Raw genomic sequence first — 22,490 nt, 5'->3', positions numbered from 1 at the left:
CTGTCTCCGGCTCTGTTATTACAGCCTCGTGTTTTACTTCTTCTTTGGGTTTTGAAGCATCTTCAGTTTCCGTTAGATCAGCTGGTATGTCAGATTTGCCAAACAGTGGTATTTTGAATGCGGGGAGCTGTATGCCCCATCCCCAAGAACTGGTTTCTTTTTCTTCAGTGCTAATGCATTCACTTGTAGTTTCTGCCTCTGTTTCTTCTAACTCAAGCTTAATGTCTCCTTTCGGCTGTGGCATAGCAACCGAGCTATCTGGAATAGCCTTTTGATCAGACTGAACAAAATGGAGCGTTGATAACGTCGGAAGCTGTGTTTCGGGAACTGATACTTCTATAACTGTTTCTAGAATTTGTGTTTTGGGTTCTGTAATTTCAGTCTCTTGGGTTGTTCTAGCCGTATCCACTCTTTCTTCAGACACCTCTAGAATTTCTGCTTTGGGTTCTGTAGCTTGAGTGTCTTGAGTTGTTTCTCTCTCTTTTTCTTCAGAGTCAACCTTGCTGTCTTCTTTGTGCTGTGGGATTTCCTCTGTGCCACCTGCCAGATCAGTTTGCTCCGTTGTAGAAAGTGTTAAGACTGTGGATGTTGGAAGCTGTGTTTCGCAAATTGTCAATTCCTGTAACTGTTTGCAGAATTTGCATTGTGGGTTCTGTAATTAGAGTCTCTTGAGCTGTTACAGCTGTATCAACTCTGTCTTCAGACATTGTCAAGAAAAGTTTTGTCTCAGTTGTCTCAGTTGTTATAGTTGCAGTCTCTACCATCTCTTCTTGAGGTTTTAGTTCTTCTTCGGTTGGAGACAAAGTATCATCAATGTCTTCAATCTCAAATTCAGTTTTTGTTTCTGAGGTGTATCCTTCCAGGGGAGAAGTAACACTTGTCTCTTGGTATTCAGTAGCTATGACAGTTTTTTCCACTTTTGTAACCTTTTTCCTGCGTCTTTTCCCTTTACCCTGCACCTCCCGGTGTTCTTCCACAGAGGGTTCCACTTGAATGCTTAACTCTTTCTGCACTACTTCAGATTCTTTGATGTCTTTCTGTATTTCAAGTGACTGAATGGAGTCAGTGTCGGGTTTAGGCCTTTCTTCCTCTTGCTGAAGCTCTACTGTGACCTCTTCTTTCGAAACTGTTGTTGGCTCAGACTCAACTGAGAGGCTGAAAGACACTTTAACTGTCTCCGGCTCTGTTATTACAGCCTCGTGTTTTACTTCTTCTTTGGGTTTTGAAGCATCTTCAGTTTCCGTTAGATCAGCTGGTTTGTCAGATTTGCCAAACAGTGGTATTTGAATGCGGGGAGCTGTATGCCCCATCCCCAAGAACTGGTTTCTTTTTCTTCAGTGCTAATGCATTCACTTGTAGTTTCTGCCTCTGTTTCTTCTAACTCAAGCTGAATGTCTCCTTTCGGCTGTGGCATAGCAACCGAGCTATCTGGAATAGCCTTTTGATCAGACTGAACAAAATGGAGCGTTGATAACGTCGGAAGCTGTGTTTCGGGAACTGATACTTCTATAACTGTTTCTAGAATTTGTGTTTTGGGTTCTGTAATTTCAGTCTCTTGAGTTGTTCTAGCCGTATCTACTCTTTCTTCAGACACCTCTAGAATTTCTGCTTTGGGTTCTGTAGCTTGAGTGTCTTGAGTTGTTTCTCTCTCTTTTTCTTCAGAGTCAACCTTGCTGTCTTCTTTGTGCTGTGGGATTTCCTCTGTGCCACCTGCCAGATCAGTTTGCTCCGTTGTAGAAAGTGTTAAGACTGTGGATGTTGGAAGCTGTGTTTCGCAAATTGTCAATTCTGTAACTGATTGCAGAATTTGCATTGTGGGTTCTGTAATTAGAGTCTCTTGAGCTGTTACAGCTGTATCAACTCTGTCTTCAGACATTGTCAAGAAAGTTTTGTCTCAGTTGTCTCAGTTGTTATAGTTGCAGTCTCTGCCATCTCTTCTTGAGTTTTTAGTTCTTCTTCGGTTGGAGACAAAGTATCATCAATGTCTTCAATCTCAAATTCAGTTTTTGTTTCTGAGGTGTATCCTTCCAGGGGAGAAGTAAGACCTGTCTCTTGGTATTCAGTAGCTATGACAGTTTTTTCCACTTTTGTAACCTTTTTCCTGCGTCTTTTCCCTTTACCCTGCACCTCCCGGTGTTCTTCCACAGAGGGTTCCACTTGAATGCTTAACTCTTTCTGCACTACTTCAGATTCTTTTGATGTCTTTTCTGTATTTCAAGTGACTGAATGGAGTCAGTGTCGGGTTTAGGCCTTTCTTCCTCTTGCTCAAGCTCTACTGTGACCTCTTCTTTCGAAACTGTTGTTGGCTCAGACTCAACTGAGAGGCTTAAAGACTCTATAACTGTCTCCCGCTCTGTTATTTCAGCCTCGTGTTTTACTTCTTCTTTGGGTTTTGAAGCATCTTCAGTTTCCGTTAGATCAGCTGGTTTGTCAGATTTGCCAAACAGTGGTATTTTGAATGCGGGGAGCTGTATGCCCCATCCCCAAGTACTGGTTTCTTTTTCTTCAGTGCTAATGCATTCACTTGTAGTCTTTGCCTCTGTTTCTTCTAACTCAAACTGAATGTCTCCTTTCGGCTGTGGCATAGCAACCGAGCTATCTGGAATAGCCTTTTGATCAGACTGAACAAAATGGAGCGTTGATAACATCGGAAGCTGTGTTTCGGGAACTGATACTTCTATAACTGTCTCTAGAATTTGTGTTTTGGGTTCTGTAATTTCAGTCTCTTGAGTTGCTCTAGCCGTATCCACTCTTTCTTCAGACACCTCTAGAATTTCTGCTTTGGGTTCTGTAGCTTGAGTGTCTTGAGTTGTTTCTCTCTCTTTTTCTTCAGAGTCAACCTTGCTGTCTTCTTTGTGCTGTGGGATTTCCTCTGTGCCACCTGCCATATCGGTTTGCTCCGTTGTAGAAAGTGTTAAGACTGTGGATGTTGGAAGCTGTATTTTGCAAATTGTCAATTCTGTAACTGATTGCAGAATTTGTATTGTGGGTTCTGTAATTAGAGTCTCTTGAGTTGATACAGCTGTATCAACTCTGTCTTCAGACATTGTCAAGAAAAGTTTTGTCTCAGTTGTCTCAGTTGTTATAGTTGCAGTCTCTTCCATCTCTTCTTGAGTTTTTAGTTCTTCTTCGGTTGGAGACAAAGTTTCATCAATGTCTTCAATCTCAAATTCAGTTTTTGTTTCTGAGGTGTATCCTTCCAGGGGAGAAGTAACACCTGTCTCTTGGTATTCAGTAGCTATGACAGTTTTTTCCACTTTTGTAACCTTTTTCCTGCGTCTTTTCCCTTTACCCTGCACCTCCCAGTGTTCTTCCACAGAGGGTTCCACTTGAATGCTTAACTCTTTCTGCACTACTTCAGATTCTTTGATGTCTTTCTGTATTTCAAGTGACTGAATGGAGTCAGTGTCGGGTTTAGGCCTTTCTTCCTCTTGCTGAAGCTCTACTGTGACCTCTTCTTTCGAAACTGTTGTTGGCTCAGACTCAACTGAGAGGCTTAAAGACTCTATAACTGTCTCCCGCTCTGTTATTTCAGCCTCGTGTTTTACTTCTTCTTTGGGTTTTGAAGCATCTTCAGTTTCCGTTAGATCAGCTGGTTTGTCAGATTTGCCAAACAGTGGTATTTTGAATGCGGGGAGCTGTATGCCCCATCCCCAAGAACTGGTTTCTTTTTCTTCAGTGCTAATGCATTCACTTGTAGTCTTTGCCTCTGTTTCTTCTAACTCAAACTGAATGTCTCCTTTCGGCTGTGGCATAGCAACCGAGCTATCTGGAATAGCCTTTTGATCAGACTGAACAAAATGGAGCGTTGATAACGTCGGAAGCTGTGTTTCGGGAACTGATACTTCTTTAACTGTCTCTAGAATTTGTGTTTTGGGTTCTGTAATTTCAGTCTCTTGAGTTGTTCTAGGCGTATCCACTCTTTCTTCAGACACCTCTAGAATTTCTGCTTTGGGTTCTGTAGCTTGAGTGTCTTGAATTGTTTCTCTCTCTTTTTCTTCAGAGTCAACCTTGCTGTCTTCTTTGTGCTGTGGGATTTCCTCTGTGCCACCTGCCAGATCAGTTTGCTCCGTTGTAGAAAGTGTTAAGACTGTGGATGTTGGAAGCTGTGTTTCGCAAATTGTCAATTCTGTAACTGTTTGCAGAATTTGTATTGTGGGTTCTGTAATTAGAATCTCTTGAGCTGTTACAGCTGTATCAACTCTGTCTTCAGACATTGTCAAGAAAAGTTTTGTCTCAGTTGTCTCAGTTGTTATAGTTGCAGTCTCTGCCATCTCTTCTTGAGTTTTTAGTTCTTCTTCGGTTGGAGACAAAGTATCATCAATGTCTTCAATCTCAAATTCAGTTTTTGTTTCTGAGGTGTATCCTTCCAGGGGAGAAGTAAGACCTGTCTCTTGGTATTCAGTAGCTATGACAGTTTTTTCCACTTTTGTAACCTTTTTCCTGTGTCTTTTCCCTTTACCCTGCACCTCCCAGTGTTCTTCCACAGAGGGTTCCACTTGAATGCTTAACTCTTTCTGCACTACTTCAGATTCTTTGATGTCTTTCTGTATTTCAAGTGACTGAATGGAGTCAGTGTCGGGTTTAGGCCTTTCTTCCTCTTGCTGAAGCTCTACTGTCACCTCTTCTTTCAAAACTGTTGTTGGCTCAGACTCAACTGAGAGGCTTAAAGACTCTATAACTGTCTCCCGCTCTGTTATTTCAGCCTCGTGTTTTACTTCTTCTTTGGGTTTTGAAGCATCTTCAGTTTCTGTTAGATCAGCTGGTTTGTCAGATTTGCCAAACAGTGGCATTTTGAATGCGGGGAGCTGTATGCCCCATCCCCAAGAACTGGTATCTTTTTCTTCAGTGATAATGAATTCACTTGTAGTTTCTGCCTCTGTTTCTTCTAACTCAAGCTGAATGTCTCCTTTCGGCTGTGGCATAGCAACCGAGCTATCTGGAATAGCCTTTTGATCAGACTGAACAAAATGGAGCGTTGATAACGTCGGAAGCTGTGTTTCGGGAACTGATACTTCCATAACTGTCTCTAGAATTTGTGTTTTGGGTTCTGTAATTTCAGTCTCTTGAGTTGTTCTAGCTGTATCCACTCTTTCTTCAGACACCTCTAGAATTTCTGCTTTGGGTTCTGTAACTTGAGTGTCTTGAGTTGTTTCTCTCTCTTTTTCTTCAGAGTCAACCTTGCTGTCTTCTTTGTGCTGTGGGATTTCCTCTGTGCCACCTGCCAGACCAGTTTGCTCCGTTGTAGAAAGTGTTAAGACTGTGGATGTTGGAAGCTGTGTTTCGCAAATTGTCAATTCTGTTACTGTTTGCAGAATTTGTATTGTGGGTTCTGTAATTAGAATCTCTTGAGCTGTTACAGCTGTATCAACTCTGTCTTCAGACATTGTCAAGAAAAGTTTTGTCTCAGTTGTCTCAGTTGTTATAGTTGCAGTCTCTGCCATCTCTTCTTGAGTTTTTAGTTCTTCTTCGGTTGGAGACAAAGTATCATCAATGTCTTCAATCTCAAATTCAGTTTTTGTTTCTGAGGTGTATCCTTCCAGGGGAGAAGTAAGACCTGTCTCTTGGTATTCAGTAGCTATGACAGTTTTTTCCACTTTTGTAACCTTTTTCCTGTGTCTTTTCCCTTTACCCTGCACCTCCCAGTGTTCTTCCACAGAGGGTTCCACTTGAATGCTTAACTCTTTCTGCACTACTTCAGATTCTTTGATGTCTTTCTGTATTTCAAGTGACTGAATGGAGTCAGTGTCGGGTTTAGGCCTTTCTTCCTCTTGCTGAAGCTCTACTGTCACCTCTTCTTTCAAAACTGTTGTTGGCTCAGACTCAACTGAGAGGCTTAAAGACTCTATAACTGTCTCCCGCTCTGTTATTTCAGCCTCGTGTTTTACTTCTTCTTTGGGTTTTGAAGCATCTTCAGTTTCTGTTAGATCAGCTGGTTTGTCAGATTTGCCAAACAGTGGCATTTTGAATGCGGGGAGCTGTATGCCCCATCCCCAAGAACTGGTATCTTTTTCTTCAGTGCTTATGAATTCACTTGTAGTTTCTGCCTCTGTTTCTTCTAACTCAAGCTGAATGTCTCCTTTCGGCTGTGGCATAGCAATTGAGCTATCTGGAATAGCCTTTTGATCAGACTGAACAAAATGGAGCGTTGATAACGTCGGAAGCTGTGTTTCGGGAACTGATACTTCTATAACTGTCTCTAGAATTTGTGTTTTGGGTTCTGTAATTTCAGTCTCTTGAGTTGTTCTGGCCGTATCCACTCTTTCTTCAGACACCTCTAGAATTTCTGCTTTGGGTTCTGTAGCTTGAGTGTCTTGAGATGTTTCTCTCCGTTTTTCTTCAGAGTCAACCTTGATGTCTTCTTTGTGCTGTGGGATTTCCTCTGTGCCACCTGCCAGATCAGTTTGCTCCGTTGTAGAAAGTGTTAAGACTGTGGATGTTGGAAGCTGTGTTTCGCAAATTGTCAATTCTGTTACTGATTGCAGAATTTGTATTGTGGGTTCTGTAATTAGAGTCTCTTGAGCTGTTACAGCTGTATCAACTCTGTCTTCAGACATTGTCAAGAAAAGTTTTGTCTCAGTTGTCTCAGTTGTTATAGTTGCAGTCTCTACCATCTCTTCTTGAGGTTTTAGTTCTTGTTCGGTTGGAGACAAAGTATCATCAATGTCTTCAATCTCAAATTCAGTTTTTGTTTCTGAGGTGTATCCTTCCAAGGGAGAAGTAACACCTGTCTCTTGGTTTTCGGTAGTTATGATAGTTTTTTCCACTTTTGTAACCTTTTTCCTGTGTCTTTTCCCTTTACCCTGCACCTCCCAGTGTTCTACGACAGAGGGTTTCACATGAATGCTTAACTCTTTCTGCACAACTTCAGATTCTTTGACGTCTTTCTGTATTTCAAGTGACTGAATGGAGTCAGTGTCGGGTTTAGGCCTTTCTTCCTCTTGCTTAAGCTCTACTGTCACCTCTTCTTTGGAAACTGTTATTGGTTCAGACTCAACTGAGAGGCTTAAAAACTCTTTAACTGATTCCCCTACTTGCTCAGAGTGGCTAATATCTGGCTTTGATGATGTTGGAGGCTGTATTTCGTGAATTGATGTTTCTTTAACTGTCTCTAGAATTTTTGTTTTGGGTTGTATAATTGGCATGTCTTCATATTTTTTTGCAATATCCATTCTTTCTACAGATACCTTCATGAAAACATCTTTTTTAACAATCTTATTCTCTACAGTTTCAGCTTCATTTTTAGATTTTAATTCCTCTATAGTAGGTGAGAGGGAACAACTGATATCTGCAACTTTAAAATCTCTTTTCATGTTTGAAGACAGAAATTGTTGAGTTAGTGAAGTTTTTTCTTTTACTTGTCTTTCTGTAGATATAATAGTTTTTGGAATTTCTGTAATTTTTACACCTTTTCTCTCCTCTAGCTTGCTGTGTAAAACTTCTACCTCTGAATTCATTTCAGATGAGTGGACTTTTAATGGCTTCCTTTCTTCACTTACTTTCTTTTCATCTGAAATTGTTGTGTGAATGCCACTGTAAACAGTGCCATATTCAGATGTGTCACTGTTGATGTCTATGTTTGCATTTGTGCCTTGTAAAGTGTTTGTTGTGGGTGTGTATTTTAGTTTTTGAGGTTTACTGATATCGTTATTATCTAAATCAAGTTCTTGACTAAAACCCCCCGTTATTGAGCTTGTTACAGTTATGGTATTTTCTTGTTCTCCTTTTTCTCCATCTTGTTTTTTTAATTCATGTATTATTTTCTTTTCTTCACTCACATTTGTGCTAATATCTTTTTTAAGTTTAAAATCTGTTCTGCTTTTTTGTTCTGTTTCTTTTTCATTATTGTCAGAAATACATTCACAATATTTAGCAATTTGCATGTGAGGGAAAATAATGTTTATGTCTTTTGCAAAATCTACTGTATCATTTGCATCAATTTCTTCTGATGTTTCATTCACTTTATTTTCACTAACTTCAAGTGTATTTTTTTTAATAAATGATATATTGATATCTGCCTCAGTGGGAACATTATCAAAAACTCCATCTTTTTCAATTTTGATTTCATGCTTTGAATATGAACTTAACTGGCTATCATGCTTAAGCTCTTCTGAAAATGTCCACTTGTTGTAAACATCATTAATATTGTCACTGCTTTGACTGTCTGTATTTGTATGAACCTTGTAATGACCTTTAGGTCCCCTGAATTGTGGAAGTGATAGCTCAACTTTTGGTAACTTAACTTTTACAATACCCTTTTTGCCATCTTTATTTAGATCTATAATAGTTTTATAGTCTTTCTCACTACTGTCTTTTACTTTTTGTGTGATTGTATCAAAAGAAGACATTTTTAATGTGGGCTTTTTTAACAATGCCTCCCTGCTTTCATTATCATTAGGTTCACACATGAATTCATATTTTAAACGTATATTTGAATCATTTGCATTATCTTCTATAAAAGCTTCCTCAGGTAAGGTCTGTCCTGGTGAAAGAATATCAGTAACTGGCATATCCAGCTCTGGTACTGGAATCTCTGACATCATATCTGTATTTAACTTTATTTTTTTAGTGACTAACTTGTCAGAACCCTCATCTTGTAGAGGTAATTGTACAGGATTATAAAGCACATGTATATTTTCTTTATCCACCCTTTCACCCTCAAGTAATGTATAGTTTTCTTTCTCTGTGTCTAAGAAATGGATATTGAGATCTGATTGATTTTTGTCTAAATGAGGTTGTACACATTTCTGTTTCAGTATAGTTTTTTGATGAATAATATCCCCTGTAGCAACTGGTTCTTTATTCTTGGGAATGTATGACACCACTGGAATTTTGTTACTTTCAATATTCTTAGTTCTGCTGCTTGCAGTGTCTGTTAACAATGTTGATAATATTGGGACATCAGCAATTATTACAGAGTCTTTACCCTCTGATCGTATATTAGTAGTATTTATATTGGAATGTTCAACATTTTCAGATCTAAAAGACTTTCTTTGCAGTTTTGGTAGCTTAGGCATTTTTATTATTGGCATTTGTAGCTTCCACCCTGATAAAACATGTTGTCTGCCTGGAAGCCCTTTGTCTGAAGTTGGCTCTGTACCACTAAGACTGGATTCTACCTTTTCAGCTACATTTTTGTGTTGTAATTCTGCAAATTCACATGTGTTATTTATTTTAGCTGACGCATAATGTTTTGATGGCTCAGTTTGAAATTCATTCATTGCATCATCATTTACAAGTCTTTTGAAAGCTACGCAACTTGTACTTACTTTTTCATCTTCAGGAATATTGTTTTCTTCTGTATTATTACCTGAGAAAGGATGAAATTCTATATTCAGATGAGAACTAGATGAGTGAGCTTCACAAGTATCATCAACTTGAGCACGGGTGCTTCCTAATATTGTCTTCTTTGACTTTTTCTTTCTTTGTTTTGACATCATTGTTTCATCTTTTGGATGTGTAAGAACATCACAGACCTGTTGACCTAAATCAGTTTGTTGTGACAACTCATTAATTCTTTCTTCTGCAGAACTTTGCAATATTGTTGTTTGATCCCTTTTTTGTATTGGTGATACTTTGCATGGAGATGGCAAGGTTTTTTCTTTTACTATAATAACTTCAGGGAGGGTCTCTCTCCAGATAACATTCTGTATATTTTCTTTTTTGTCTTTTGATTTATCAGTAGAAATGTAAGAATGTAATGATTCACCTTTTCTAAGCTGAGTTTTAGGAACCGAATGGTGATCTATTTTTACACTGATACTACTGTCTAAACTCCTTTTTTCTTTTAGTCTTCGCTGTGGATCAGCCTGCTTTTTTGTTTCCAGTTCCAATATTTGTTCCCCACTTGCTGTCTTTCTGCATTGAAGTTCCATTCCAGGGAACTCTCTTTCATACTGTTTTATAGAAATATCTTCTTGCTCAGAGTGAAGTTCACTTACTCTTGAGGTATCTTGGGTTTCTTCATCATTGGTTTCTGATGTGCTTCTAGAACTTCTATGCCCAAGAAACCCAGTAGTTGTAATTGACTGAAATTTTGGCCAAGAAAGTCTGTCTTTTTTTGAACGCTTCTTTTTATGCTCTCTCTTTCGAACTGTTTTATCACCCTCTGTAGTTTTAAAACTATAAACTTGATCACCGTTATCCTGCAATGACAAAAAATTTGAAATCTTCAGTATAGTACAGAGATTTTAGAACCAAATAAAAAGCAGTCCTAAACATAAGATACATCTGTATGTATATAATATGTGGAAATATATATATATATATATATATATATATATATCCCCATTAAATGTGGTCATGCTATGTGCCTGTGCTAACTACTCTGTTTTATAAAATGGCTTAAAAAAGAACAATGAATTTTTCTAGATTAGAACATTAAGGGGCACATTTACTAAGGGTCGAATTTCGAAGTGAAAAAACTTCAAAATTCGACCATCGAATTGTAGTAGTTTGATATTCAAAGTCGAAGGCAAAGTTTTTTTTGATTGAATATGGGAATATTCGATCAAAGTAAAATCATTCGATTGATCAATTAAATCCTTTGATATAAACAATTCGATCGATTTAATCAATCGATCGAACGATTTAAAAAAAAATCGACTTCTAAAAACGTAGCCAAATGTTGGCTATAGGTTCTAGGAGGTCCCCATAGGCTAACATAGCAATTTGGCAGGTTTAAGGTGGCGAAGTGTCGAAGGTGATGTTTTTTAAAGAGACAGTACTTCGATTTCCGAATGGTCGAATATTCAAAGTTTTTCAATTTGAATTGAAGTCGAAGCTGAATTTGGCCTATTCGATGGTCGAAGTACCCAAAAAATTACTTCGAAATTCGAAGTTTTTGAATTTACTTAATGGGCCCCTTAGCATACAGAGAAAGAACGGATATCAGGCACCAGAACAAACCAATTTTTATGTACCTGGTTGTATATTATACATGGCTATTATTAGGTAAATAATAAATTGTATCATTACAGCCATCTACATATGTGTTACTGCTATGGCTTACGTATTGTACTGGCTTATCTCTATAAGGAGACTCTACCTGTTTCTGTTTCTCTGGCTTGTTTTGTATGACAGAATGCATTTTCTCTCTGTCTTCTTTTTCAAGCTTGCGTTTCAAGTTAAATTGTACTTTGTATGGTTCAGACTGCTGTAAAATCTTAAGTGCATCCTCATAGGTGATATCATCAAAATATATTGTTGCACTTAAAAGTTGGTCTCCTACAAAAGAGTGATGTGAAGTAGAATTATTTGTTAACACCTACAATGAAACAAGAAGTTAATATACTTTTATAAAACATAACCCGGTCAGAAAAGGATATTTATTTACATGAAACTTAAAATATAGACTAATTAAGTAGATGTAATTAATATATTTAATTTAATCAATTCAATAAGTATTTGTATATAATTTTCTAATACTCATGACTCCTTCATGATGTTTGACATTATGGGTGCTATTTTTAACTGAATGGGAAGCAATGTTCATAACCTTTCCAACATCTCAACATCTTTAGCAATACAGCAGTTCACCATTTTAGACCATTTTAGGCCATCAGATTTGGGGAACCCACTTAAAACTTCTTGTAAAACAGGAAAAGTTATAAGGGTTCGTTTACAACTGTTTTTTGTGTGCATTGTGTAGTGTGCAAAGTATAATCATACCATGTTTTTTACCAACAATAGTGATGTGATTATAAATTGGAAGCAGCCAAATTACCATGTAGTTTGTACTTTTGTACATCAGTAGTGTACAAGGCAGCATACACATTTGCTATTTTCTCAGGGAGGAAACTAATGTAATCTAAGAATGTCTGAATTCCAAGGTAACATCTTTGCATTGGTTACCATTTCTACTTGTTTGTTTTTGGCTTATACCAAAAAGCCATACCTTCTTTAATGCAGAATATATCTGAATGTGGAGATTCCTTTAGTACTTGGGATACAATTATTCCTTGCTCTCGTCCACCAGTTATAGTAAATCCACTGGCACCTCTTTCAGCTTCAGTGCTTAAGGTTACTTCCATTGATTCCTGTAAAAATACATTTTCTGCAGTTAGACAAAGAAGCATAGAGTTGGGACGAATCTGAGCCATTTTCAACCTGATTCATATTTGGCAGAATCTAAGAGGCTGACCAAACCAAATCCAAACCCTACTTAAAGCTAAAATTTGATACAAATGTGCATCAAATCAGTGACATTAATGTAATCTACACAATCAGCCAAATTAAATTATATTTTTATTTCTGTTAAAACACATTTGAAGTTTCAGTAAAGAAAAATACAAGAATAAGATACGACACTACTTATAAAATATGGGGATGCTGGACTGTTTGGGTTCTTGGATTCTTATCCAAGAATAAGATAAGAGATTACTTATAATATATGGGTGTCATTAATTGTTAGCGTTCAGAAGGGAATTGCACCATGGGCTTCAACAATTGTTATGCGTAATGATGACCTTGTTTTGGGAAGCACAACAATGCCTCAAATACAGGGATACAATAGTACTGGTAGCCAGTAGTTTTTTGCCCCATCATTACTCTGCGAGGAAGAAAAGTCATATTGTGAGGACAGGCTATCAACAACCCTTTAATGTAGCATATGGTAAGATGTGGGACACCACAGTGATATTATTCCCTTCATAAAAGTATTTATCTCTTATTCCTAGAAACAGAATAACATTAATACAACAGAACAGAGCTCACCTCTGAATCACTCATTTTTGAGAATGGATGGGAGGTACGTATAAATGATGTTTTCCTTATTCTGCTTGAAAACTCCGAGGTGGTATATATTGAACTGTCCTATATTGAGGCAATAATTCAGATTGTAACAAGCTTAATTTACATTGTACGTCAGATTATAGTATTCAATTATTATTTTTATTCTTTATTCTTTATTCTATATAACACTATCATATTTCACAGCACTTTTCAAAAATTATACTTCATTTATGCTTCACCGGAGTTTACAATCAAAGTCCTCTATCACATTGACACATACATTAGGGTCAGAGTTATCAGAAGCCAGTTAACCTGCCTGTATTTTCTGCACAAATATGGTTTTTGTACACAATGCATTTGGAGTTGCTTCTGCTTAATTATTGCACTTCTGGTGCATACAAGGAAAGAAGTACAGGGAATGTGTTACAGTCATATGAAAAGGCTTGGGAAACCTCATCAGCCTGCATAATAATTTATTCCACTTTCAACAAAAAAGAGAACAGTGGTATGTCTTTCATTTCCCAGGAACATCTGAGTACTGGGTGTTTTCTGAACAAATATTTTTAGTGAAGCAATATGCAGTTGTATGAAATTAAATCAAATGTGAAAAACTGTCTGTGCAAAAATGTGGGCACCCTTGTAATTTTGCTAATTTGAATGCAGGTAAATGCTCAATACTGATTACTGGCAACAACAAATTGGTTGGAGCTTGTTGAGCCTTGAACTTCATAGGCAGGTATGTCCAATCATGAGAAAAGGTTTTTAAGGTCAATTGCAAGTTGAGCTTCTGACTCTCCTCTGAAGAGTGACAGCATGGGATCCTCTCAAAAGAAAAGAAATATTGTTCAGTATCATGGTTTACGTTAGGGGGAGGCTACAAAAAGTTATCTCAGAGGTTTAAACTGTCAGTTTCAACTGTAAGGAATGTAATCAGGAAATGGAAGGCCACAGGCACAGTTGCTGTAAACCCCAGGTCTGGCAGGCCAAGAAAAATGCAGGAGCGGCATATGCGAAGGATTGTGAGAATTGTTACAGACAACCCAAAGATCCCCTCCAAAGACCTGCAAGAACCTACAGATATTGTATCTGTACATTGTTCTACAATTCAGCGCAATTTGCACAAAAAACATCTGTATGGCAGATGAGAAAGAAGCCCTTTCTGCACTCATGCCACAAACAGAGTCGCTTGTTGTATGCAAAAGCTCATTTAGACAAGCCACAGTCATTTTGGACCAGACAAAAATTGAGTCATTTTGTCAAACAAAAAGTGCTTTGCATGGCGGAAGAAGAACACCGCATTCTAAGAAAAACACCTGCTACCTACTGTCAAATTTGGTGTAGGTTCCATCATGCTGTGGGGCTGTGTGGTTAGTTCAGGAACTGGGGCTCTTGTTAAAGTCGAGGGTCAGATGAATTCAACCCAATATCAAAAAAATTCTTCAGGATAATGTTCAAGCATCAGTCAAAAAGTTGAAGTTACGCAGGGGTTGAATATTCCAACAAGACAATGACCCTAAACACACTTTGAAATCTACAAAGGCATTTATGCAGAGGGAGAAGTACAATATTTTGGAAAGGCCGTCACAGTCCCCTGACTTGAATATCATGGAAAATCTATGGGATGATTTGAAGCAGGCTGTCCATGCTCTGCAGCCATCAAATTTAACTGAACTGGAAAGATTTTGTATGGACGAATGGTCAAAAATACCACCATCCAGAATCCAGACACTCATCAAAGGCTATAGGAGGGGTCTAGAGGCTGTTACATTTGCAAAAGGAGGGTCAACTAAGTATTGATGTAATATCTCAGTTGGGGTGCCCTTCTGCACCTTGTACTAATTTTGTTATGATGCATATTGCATATTTTGTGTAAATCCAATAAACTTTATGTCACTGCTGAAATACTACTGTTTCCATAAGGCATGTTATATATTAACAGGAAGTTGCTATTTTGAAAGCTCGGCCAATAATAAACAAAACTCCAAAGAATTCAGAGGGGTTCCCCAACTTTTTCATATGACTGTAAGTACAGGCCTCCCTAGTTCCTTGTGCCTGGAAGCACTGTGACTCCATATGGCTAATGTAATAAAATTTGCAAGGTTTGTGCCATTTATAGCAGTCAATCAGGTAACAAAAAAAAAATCGAAAATTCGAATATCGAAATTTATCATGTACTATCTCTTTAAAAATTAGACTTCGACCATTCGCCATCTAAAACCTGCTGAATTGCTGTTCTAGCCTATGGGGGACCTCCTAGAACCTATTTGGAGTCAATTAGTGGACTTTTGGGGGGAAAACTTTGCTTCAAATTTGATCAAATTCACTATTACTTTGTTTCGTACGATTTGAATTCGGCCGAATATGGACCTATTCGATCGAAAATGGACCTACTCGGCCAAAGAAAAACTTTGACTTAATTTCGGTTGGTCTTTTTAAATTCGAATTTCTAAGTTTTTCAAATTCGAAAGTCGACCCTTGAATCATCTTATTAGTAAAAATCATAATTTACCTCAGTATTAATATAGAATTCATTTATTGCATATTCATAAACTGGAGAGGAGCCTTGTGGTCTCGGCCTAACGTTTTCTAGGTCCACATCAATGGTCTGCAATAAAGAGAAATGCCAACATAAGATGATATACAGTAACACCTTTAATTGTTATTGTGTAAAACATAAAACTAAAACATGAAATATGATATTGCAAAGCTTCTGGTCACTAGAACACTTTCTTAAGCATACAATTCACATAGCATTTTAAACCCTAATGACATCACATGACTCCTTTTAGTTAACTTTTAATGGGCAATTAAAAATTCATGATTTACACACTATAATATTACATCACAACAAGCATTTTTAAAATAATGAATTAATAGCTTATATAATATAACTGCAACATTGTGCTTATTTCAAAGCAATTAGGAAGAAAAAAATAACTGACTCCACCCCTGAGCCAACGTAAAATTAAAATGATTACATTGTGTAATGTCAGGCAAATGGTTTATATATATATATATATATATATATATATATATATATATTTATATATATATATATATATATATATTTATATATATATATTTATATATATATATATATATATATATATATATATATATACACACACACACACATATATATATATATATATATATATACATATATATATATATACTGTATATATATATATTTAATGGGGGTTAGGAAAATTCCTGATAAGAAGCATAATAATATCGATATTATCGTCACTTACAGTGTCGTCTTCTTCAGCTTCTCCGTCTGGCTCTTCTGCCTTCAGAGGTTTATTAGAAACTAAAGAGAAATGAATGGAGAGAAAATGTAAAATTCTTATGGGGGAATGTAATAAAAGTCACAAAGTGAAAAACAATTTGCACAAATAAGAATAAAAAAATTGCATGTTGTAATTTACTTCCTTAAAGGAGAACTAAACCCTTAATTATAAAAACCCCTACCCCCCTACCCTACATGGACCCAACTCCCTGCTCCCCCCAGCCTAGGGGGTACCACCAGTAAATGCCCCTAACTCTTTACTTATCCCTCTGTGCAGCTTGTTTAGATGAGTTCACGGGTGCCATCTTCTTCTCTTCGGTTATCTTGCCCGTGAACTCTGCTGCACAGAATCTGCACCAAGGGGAACGTAAAGAGGTAGGGGCATTTACCTGGGGTAACACCTAGGATGAGGGGAGCAGGGAGGGGGGTCTATGTAGGGTAGGGGGGTAGGGTTTTTTTTTATAATTAAGGGGTTGGTTCACCTTTGAATTGTTATTGTATTGCAAATTTTAATTGCACTCTTTTAAGAAGTACTTGAAGGTGTCGTAATCTTTTGGAGCAAACATAACAACTTTTTCGGTAAGAACTTTTATTACATTCACTGTGCACTGGGGCAAACCATCTTCCATTGTCGGAAGTGGTCGTTAAACAGGTTCCGGCTTAACAAAAGCAATATTAAATTTGAGCAAAGGATAGTTTGTTCACGCAAAGGCATAACTTTCCACATTGCGAATATTATTCTGTTACCTACTTTTATTGCATTCCCCCCATATCAAGAATTCACAAAAGGATCATCAAAAGCCTAATTAGGAGTTGCACAGAGGGTTATCTATTCATATATAGGCATCAGACTACAGAAACATTACATTGATATAGTACAGTGCAGTTGGAGGTATTAACCCTTTAAGTGCCAGCAGACCTTTGCATTTCATTTGCACTCAGTGCCAGATGTTTTTTTGAACATTTTCGGCTCTCTCAGTTTAGGGGCATTTCCTGGGGGTTAGTTTACTTAGGAAAACTATAGATTGTTTTTTTTTCATATTTCCACTTCTGAAACAAGATCTAGAGCTCTAAATACAAAAAATTTTTTTAAAATTGCTATTTTTTATGATATAGGGATTCATACCAGAATTTTTTTTTTTTATGCACAAAAATCCAACCAATTTGGAAAGCCTCAAGTGTCTCAAATGTGCCAATACCAGATATGTATAGTTTTTTTTATGGAGATTTCTATAGATCAAAAACTCCCAGTAGTAAATTAAATTATCGAATTTCAAAGCAATACAGTAGAATATAGCATACTTCAAATTCTAAAGCCAAAAAATCCTGGAACATTAGGTTTACCCCAGGAAACCATATATTTTTGAAAAGTACACATTTTGCCGAAACCAAACCAGTTTTGATCAAATACATGAAAATCATCTCACCTTCCACTTTCTACCATTTTATCTCCCATACAGTATTAGGTACCATGAAGAAACATCCTAAATATCAATGTGGTCCACTGAACAGTTTAATGCCAATTGTGCAATGGATTACCAAAGTATCTGGGGTTTACAGACCCCAAAATGAAATTAGTACATACGCATTGTCCTGGAGGTTACTTAAAAAAATCAACACATTTACTGCATTTTTGTGGGGTAGAAACACAAAAAATACATTGACCCCCCAAAACTATATATTTTTGGAAAGTAAACATTCAGCCGAATCCAAACTGGGTAACCATGTCTTTCTACTGCAAACTACCAAAGTGCAAAGCCACGCTAAACATACCATTTTTTAAGTAATATCGGAAAATGGCCACAAAGCTTGCACTTTACCCCATTGTATGCCCCACATTTTGTAACATATCAGCATAAAATTTCCTAAATATGAACACCAGGGGTCTACTGAACACGTTGATGCCCAATATGCATAGATAAACGAAAGTATGTGATGTACAATGAAAATAGTGCATGTGAATTTCAGCACAATGTTATTAGCACAGAGTAGGCAATATGTGGCTTATTTTAACTCGTCCTAAGCCTAGTACTCCAGACAAGATACTACTGCCTTGTGAAGCGGCATTTGCCTTGCTTTGAATGTACAGCATAAGGTTACCTACAAGAATTTATTTTTAAAGCTGGGCCTTCCAACTCCTGTCCATCAAGACGACTGAGCTTGCGTGCCTCCAGCTGCTACAATTTATTATTGACAGCAGAGTCTTTTGCCGCACACCACTTACTTTCTTACTGGGTGCATCCGTATCCCTGGCCGCCTCCACGCCAAATATTACAACGAATGTACAAAGTGGGAAAGAGCACACCAGAATATGTAGGCAATGCCTTAGTTCATTTGCAGATTTATTGAGTGCACAAGCTTTCGGGGTCACAGCCCCTTCCTCAGGTGCAATACAGAAGCAGTGAACACAGTGCAATTTAAACATTCAACCCCCAAACAAAAAACAGGCAATTAATCCCATCATGTGACTTATTAACCCCTTCAGCATTTATACAAAGACAAAAAGTCCCAAAAGATTGTGGTCAATCTGTGTGCAATTACACGAATCAAATATCACAGTCCACTTTCTTATCTGAAAAAATGTGACAATACAAAACATATTAAAAACATTGTTGCAAAGTCATATACAATATATAAAATCTACAATTTATTATTGGTCATCGGAACCTCTGTTTAATCACCTTGTATGTAGTCTGCCTTCCTTGGTGATTAATTTTGGGTTATTTCAGAATTGATTTTTCATAACTGGCAGCAAATTGTTTTCCATTTTGGCACAGGGTCTGTGTGTTATACCATACTTGAAAAAAAGGGGGGCAAACAAGTAAAATCCTACTATGGGCTCTCATATTAATCCGTGTCTCTGTCTTAATAAACAAGCCAAATGTATTTTTAGAAATGGTTACAAAAGGCAGATGATGACAGACCCTAGAAAAAATTCTACAGACTCCAAGACAATTAGCAGCACAAAATTTGGCATACGTATTAGCTCTAAGCAGCTTTCAGTGTTACATTACACGGACCCTGATTTCTTAGTGCAAACGAAGGAAATCTGGTAAATAAAAGGAAATAAAAACAGTTGCACAAATCTGGTTGTGGAAATTCAGATTTTTTATATTTAACTGCTAAATATATCAACTTAATGTAGGATTTAATTGTTTTACTGTATTAGCCCTGACACTTTTGCTGGCAATCTATTCTATGGGCCTCTCAGCCATTCTGGGAAGTGTTTCATTAGGTTACAATTTAGTTTACCTTGTTCTAAAGGCAGTGCCGCTGGGCAGGCACCCTAGGCAGGCCCGGCAGTCGCTGCGCCTGCGCGAATCTGCGCTCGCGTGCGCATAAGCGCAAAAAAACGCAGTCGGGCAGAGAAGGGAACCGGTACGGATCTACTGCGCATGCGCCGAATGTCACAAAGTTTTCCGATTTCACTTCGTGACATTCGGCGCATACGCAGTAGATCCGTACCGGTAAATGTTCCTACTGCGCATGCGCCAGAAGACGCCAGTCAAAGCAGGAAGAAGACGCGCGTGGGAGAAGATGGCGACTGTGAACTCTGTGGACAGGACTTGCGCAGAGGGGTGAGTAACAAGTTAGGGGCATTTGCCCAGGGGGACAAGTAGGCCAGGGGGGAGGGGGGCAACACAGGGGAGGGGGGAGGGGTTTTGCGCCCAGGGGGTTTCCTTCTCCTTTAAGGATCAAAATGACAACTCCATAGAGAACCTGAGCTCCTTGCAGCGTCTCGGGGCAATATATTCACCGCTGCCAAGAAAACTGGTTCCTGATCGACACTTACTTTTGTACTGAGTTGCAGCTAAACCCATTCCATTACATAATCAGTGTGGGGAAATCATATGCTCAGAGATTATTCATAGCATTTATCAGCTATACAGGAGCAACAATCTATAACTAATAAACCATACCAATTCAAATTCAAATTCAGTTTTATGGCATTAACAACCAAAACATAATCCTAAAAAACATTTGGAATTTTAGTGGCCTTAAAGGAACAGGTCAGTGTAAAAATAAAAACTGGGTAAATAAATAGGCTGTGCAAAATAAATAACGTTTCTAATATAGTTAGTCAGGCAAAAATGTAATGTATAAAGGCTGGAGTCACTGGGTGTGTAACATAATAGCCAGAACACTACTTCCTGCTTTTCAGCTCTCTAACTCTGAGTTAGTCAGCGACTTGAAGGGGGGGCACATGGGACATAACTGTTCAGTGAGTTTGCAATTGATCCTCAGCATTCAGCTCAGATTCAAAAGCAACAGTTATGACCCATATGGTCCCCCTCAAGTCACCGATTGGTTACTGCCTGGTAACCAATAAGTGGAAACCAAGAGAGCTGAAAAGCAGGAAGTAGTGTTCTGGCTATTATGTTACACATCCAGTCACTCCAGCCTTTATACATTACATTTTTGGCTAACTAACTATATTAGAAACATTTTTTATTTTGCACAAACCATCTATTTACCCAGTTTTTATTTTTACACTAAACAATTCCTGTAAGTGCTCGATCACACCACAGAAATGGAAGCTCACTCGTTTGCACACACAAAACACTTTATACAAATAATATATCTTGGTTTTGCAACTGCATAAAAAATGTAGAGATACTAGGGATGCACTGAATCCAGGATTCAGAATGGGATATAGGAGAATTCAAATTTGATGTACTTTGTATTGGCATTCATTTTGTGTCTTACCACTCCTTGATTTGCTAGTGGTTGTACCGAGGCATTCTGGCTATGATGTGGTTCACTCACAATTTCCATTATTCCTGGCTGATTTACATTAGGGGCAGATTTATCAAGGGCCAAATTCCAAAGTGATGGGAGTTTTTTTACACTCCCATAACTTCGAAATTCGAATAAAAAAAGATCAACTGAAATTTATCAAAAAAATCAAAGTTTTTTTTGTGGGTGAATAGACCGTTTTCATTCATTTTCTAATCAAAGTAACATTGTATTTGAATTAAAAAAAATTAGAATTTTCAAAGTTCACCAATTGACTCCAAATAAGTTCTAGGAGGTCCCCCATAGGCTAAAACAGCAATTCGGCAGGTTTTAGATGAATAATGGTCAAAGTCAGATTTTTAAAGAGACGGTACATAATAAATTTTCAATATTCAAATTTTTTTCAAATTCAAATCGAGTTTGGACTATTCCCTAGTCGAAATACAGAAAATATAGCTCCAAATTCGAATTTTTTTACTTCGAAACTTCACGTTGACCCTTAGTAAATCTGTCCCTAATAGTAATGTGATTCTAGGAAAAATGTAGCTTTTTTCAAATATTAATTTACCCAATAAAGATCTGCATTTCAAGTTGTAACCTACATGTAGTCAGAGCATTATCTCTTGGTGCCTCCAGTCATTTGCATACATGGAAGCCATCCTCTCTCCACTTGTGACAAACAGGTTGTAGCCTGAAATGTATACTTGCAAATTTTTCAGACAAACATTCAGGGGGTTATTTATTAAAACTCAAACACCCATATGTAATAAAAGGCACTAAGTTTGCCCAGGAGCAGTAACCCATAGCAACCAATAAGATGTTTGCTTTTAGACAGGTGACCAGTAAATGCTACCTGCTGGTTGGTTGCTATGGGTTACTGCTCCTGGGCAAACTTAGTGCCTTTTATTACATAACCCCCTATATGTTCTCATTATTTTATTAAAACAAATTCGAGCCAACTCCCATCCACAATTATTTTTTATCTATCAATAAAATAACTTGAAAATTTTGGTGCGGGAAAAGACTAGATAAAATCATAAAAAATTTCAATCGTACAATTTTTTCTGATTTCATACCCGAAATGCAGAATTTTTGGGATTATTGCCTGAAAACAACAGTGCAGATCATTATATATTACAGTTGCAAAAAGGACATCTAGAAATAGATGAAATGAGCATGCACTCCTCAACCAGCCAAGGAAGATACAACTTGACTTTATTCCATATTACTAAAACCGTATCTCCTGATGCGTTTCGTATCTACTGATACGTAATCATAGGCATAGATACGAAACGCGTCAGGACATGTGGTTTTAGTAATATGGAATAAAATCAAGTTTTATCTTTTCTGGCTGGTTCAGGAGTGCATGCTCATTTAGACTATTTCTGCATTGCCACCCCAAGCTACGGGTTGGGGGCGCAGCACCGGAGCCACCTGCTGGTATTGGTGAGTGCGAACCTCAATTGCCTTAATTGCAGGGTATAATAAGCTAGAAAAAAAACCTTTTTTTTTTTTACACAAAAAAATGTGTTTTCTCCTTTACAACCCCAACCAGGAAAATGTGGGTTTAAGTACATAACCTTCTCATTTTCCAGTGTATATGGCACATACAATTATCAATTGTTGTCCTCCAACTGAAGTACACCAATATAGAAACACTGTAGTCATTTTCAATTTAAGACACAATTCACCTTGTTTTTTGCCCAGAATGCAGCATTTCCCCCATAAC

General features: G+C 37.5%; 1 protein-coding gene across 1 annotated transcript in view; it reads right to left on the bottom strand.

Annotated features, from left to right (window-relative positions):
* Positions 1-2,180: 2,180 nt before the first annotated feature.
* The window catches only part of LOC108699763 (titin homolog), a 38,042-nt gene continuing 17,732 nt past the window's right edge, over positions 2,181-22,490 (bottom strand). Inside the window, exons 2-7 of the mRNA XM_018232306.2 lie at positions 15,987-16,045; positions 15,242-15,337; positions 12,715-12,813; positions 11,897-12,038; positions 11,048-11,226; positions 2,181-10,145 (exon numbers count right to left, since the gene is read on the bottom strand). Of these exons, the coding sequence (XP_018087795.2) occupies positions 2,181-10,145; positions 11,048-11,226; positions 11,897-12,038; positions 12,715-12,729 (8,301 nt within the window). The 5' untranslated portion in view covers positions 12,730-12,813; positions 15,242-15,337; positions 15,987-16,045. The remainder of the gene's footprint in view (positions 10,146-11,047; positions 11,227-11,896; positions 12,039-12,714; positions 12,814-15,241; positions 15,338-15,986; positions 16,046-22,490) is intronic.

The sequence above is a fragment of the Xenopus laevis genome, chromosome 8S, assembly GCF_017654675.1.
Source record: "Xenopus laevis strain J_2021 chromosome 8S, Xenopus_laevis_v10.1, whole genome shotgun sequence".
Classification (NCBI taxonomy): domain Eukaryota; kingdom Metazoa; phylum Chordata; class Amphibia; order Anura; family Pipidae; genus Xenopus; species Xenopus laevis.
Note: the sequence above shows the minus strand (reverse complement) of the source record. Positions and strands in the feature narration are given on the sequence as shown.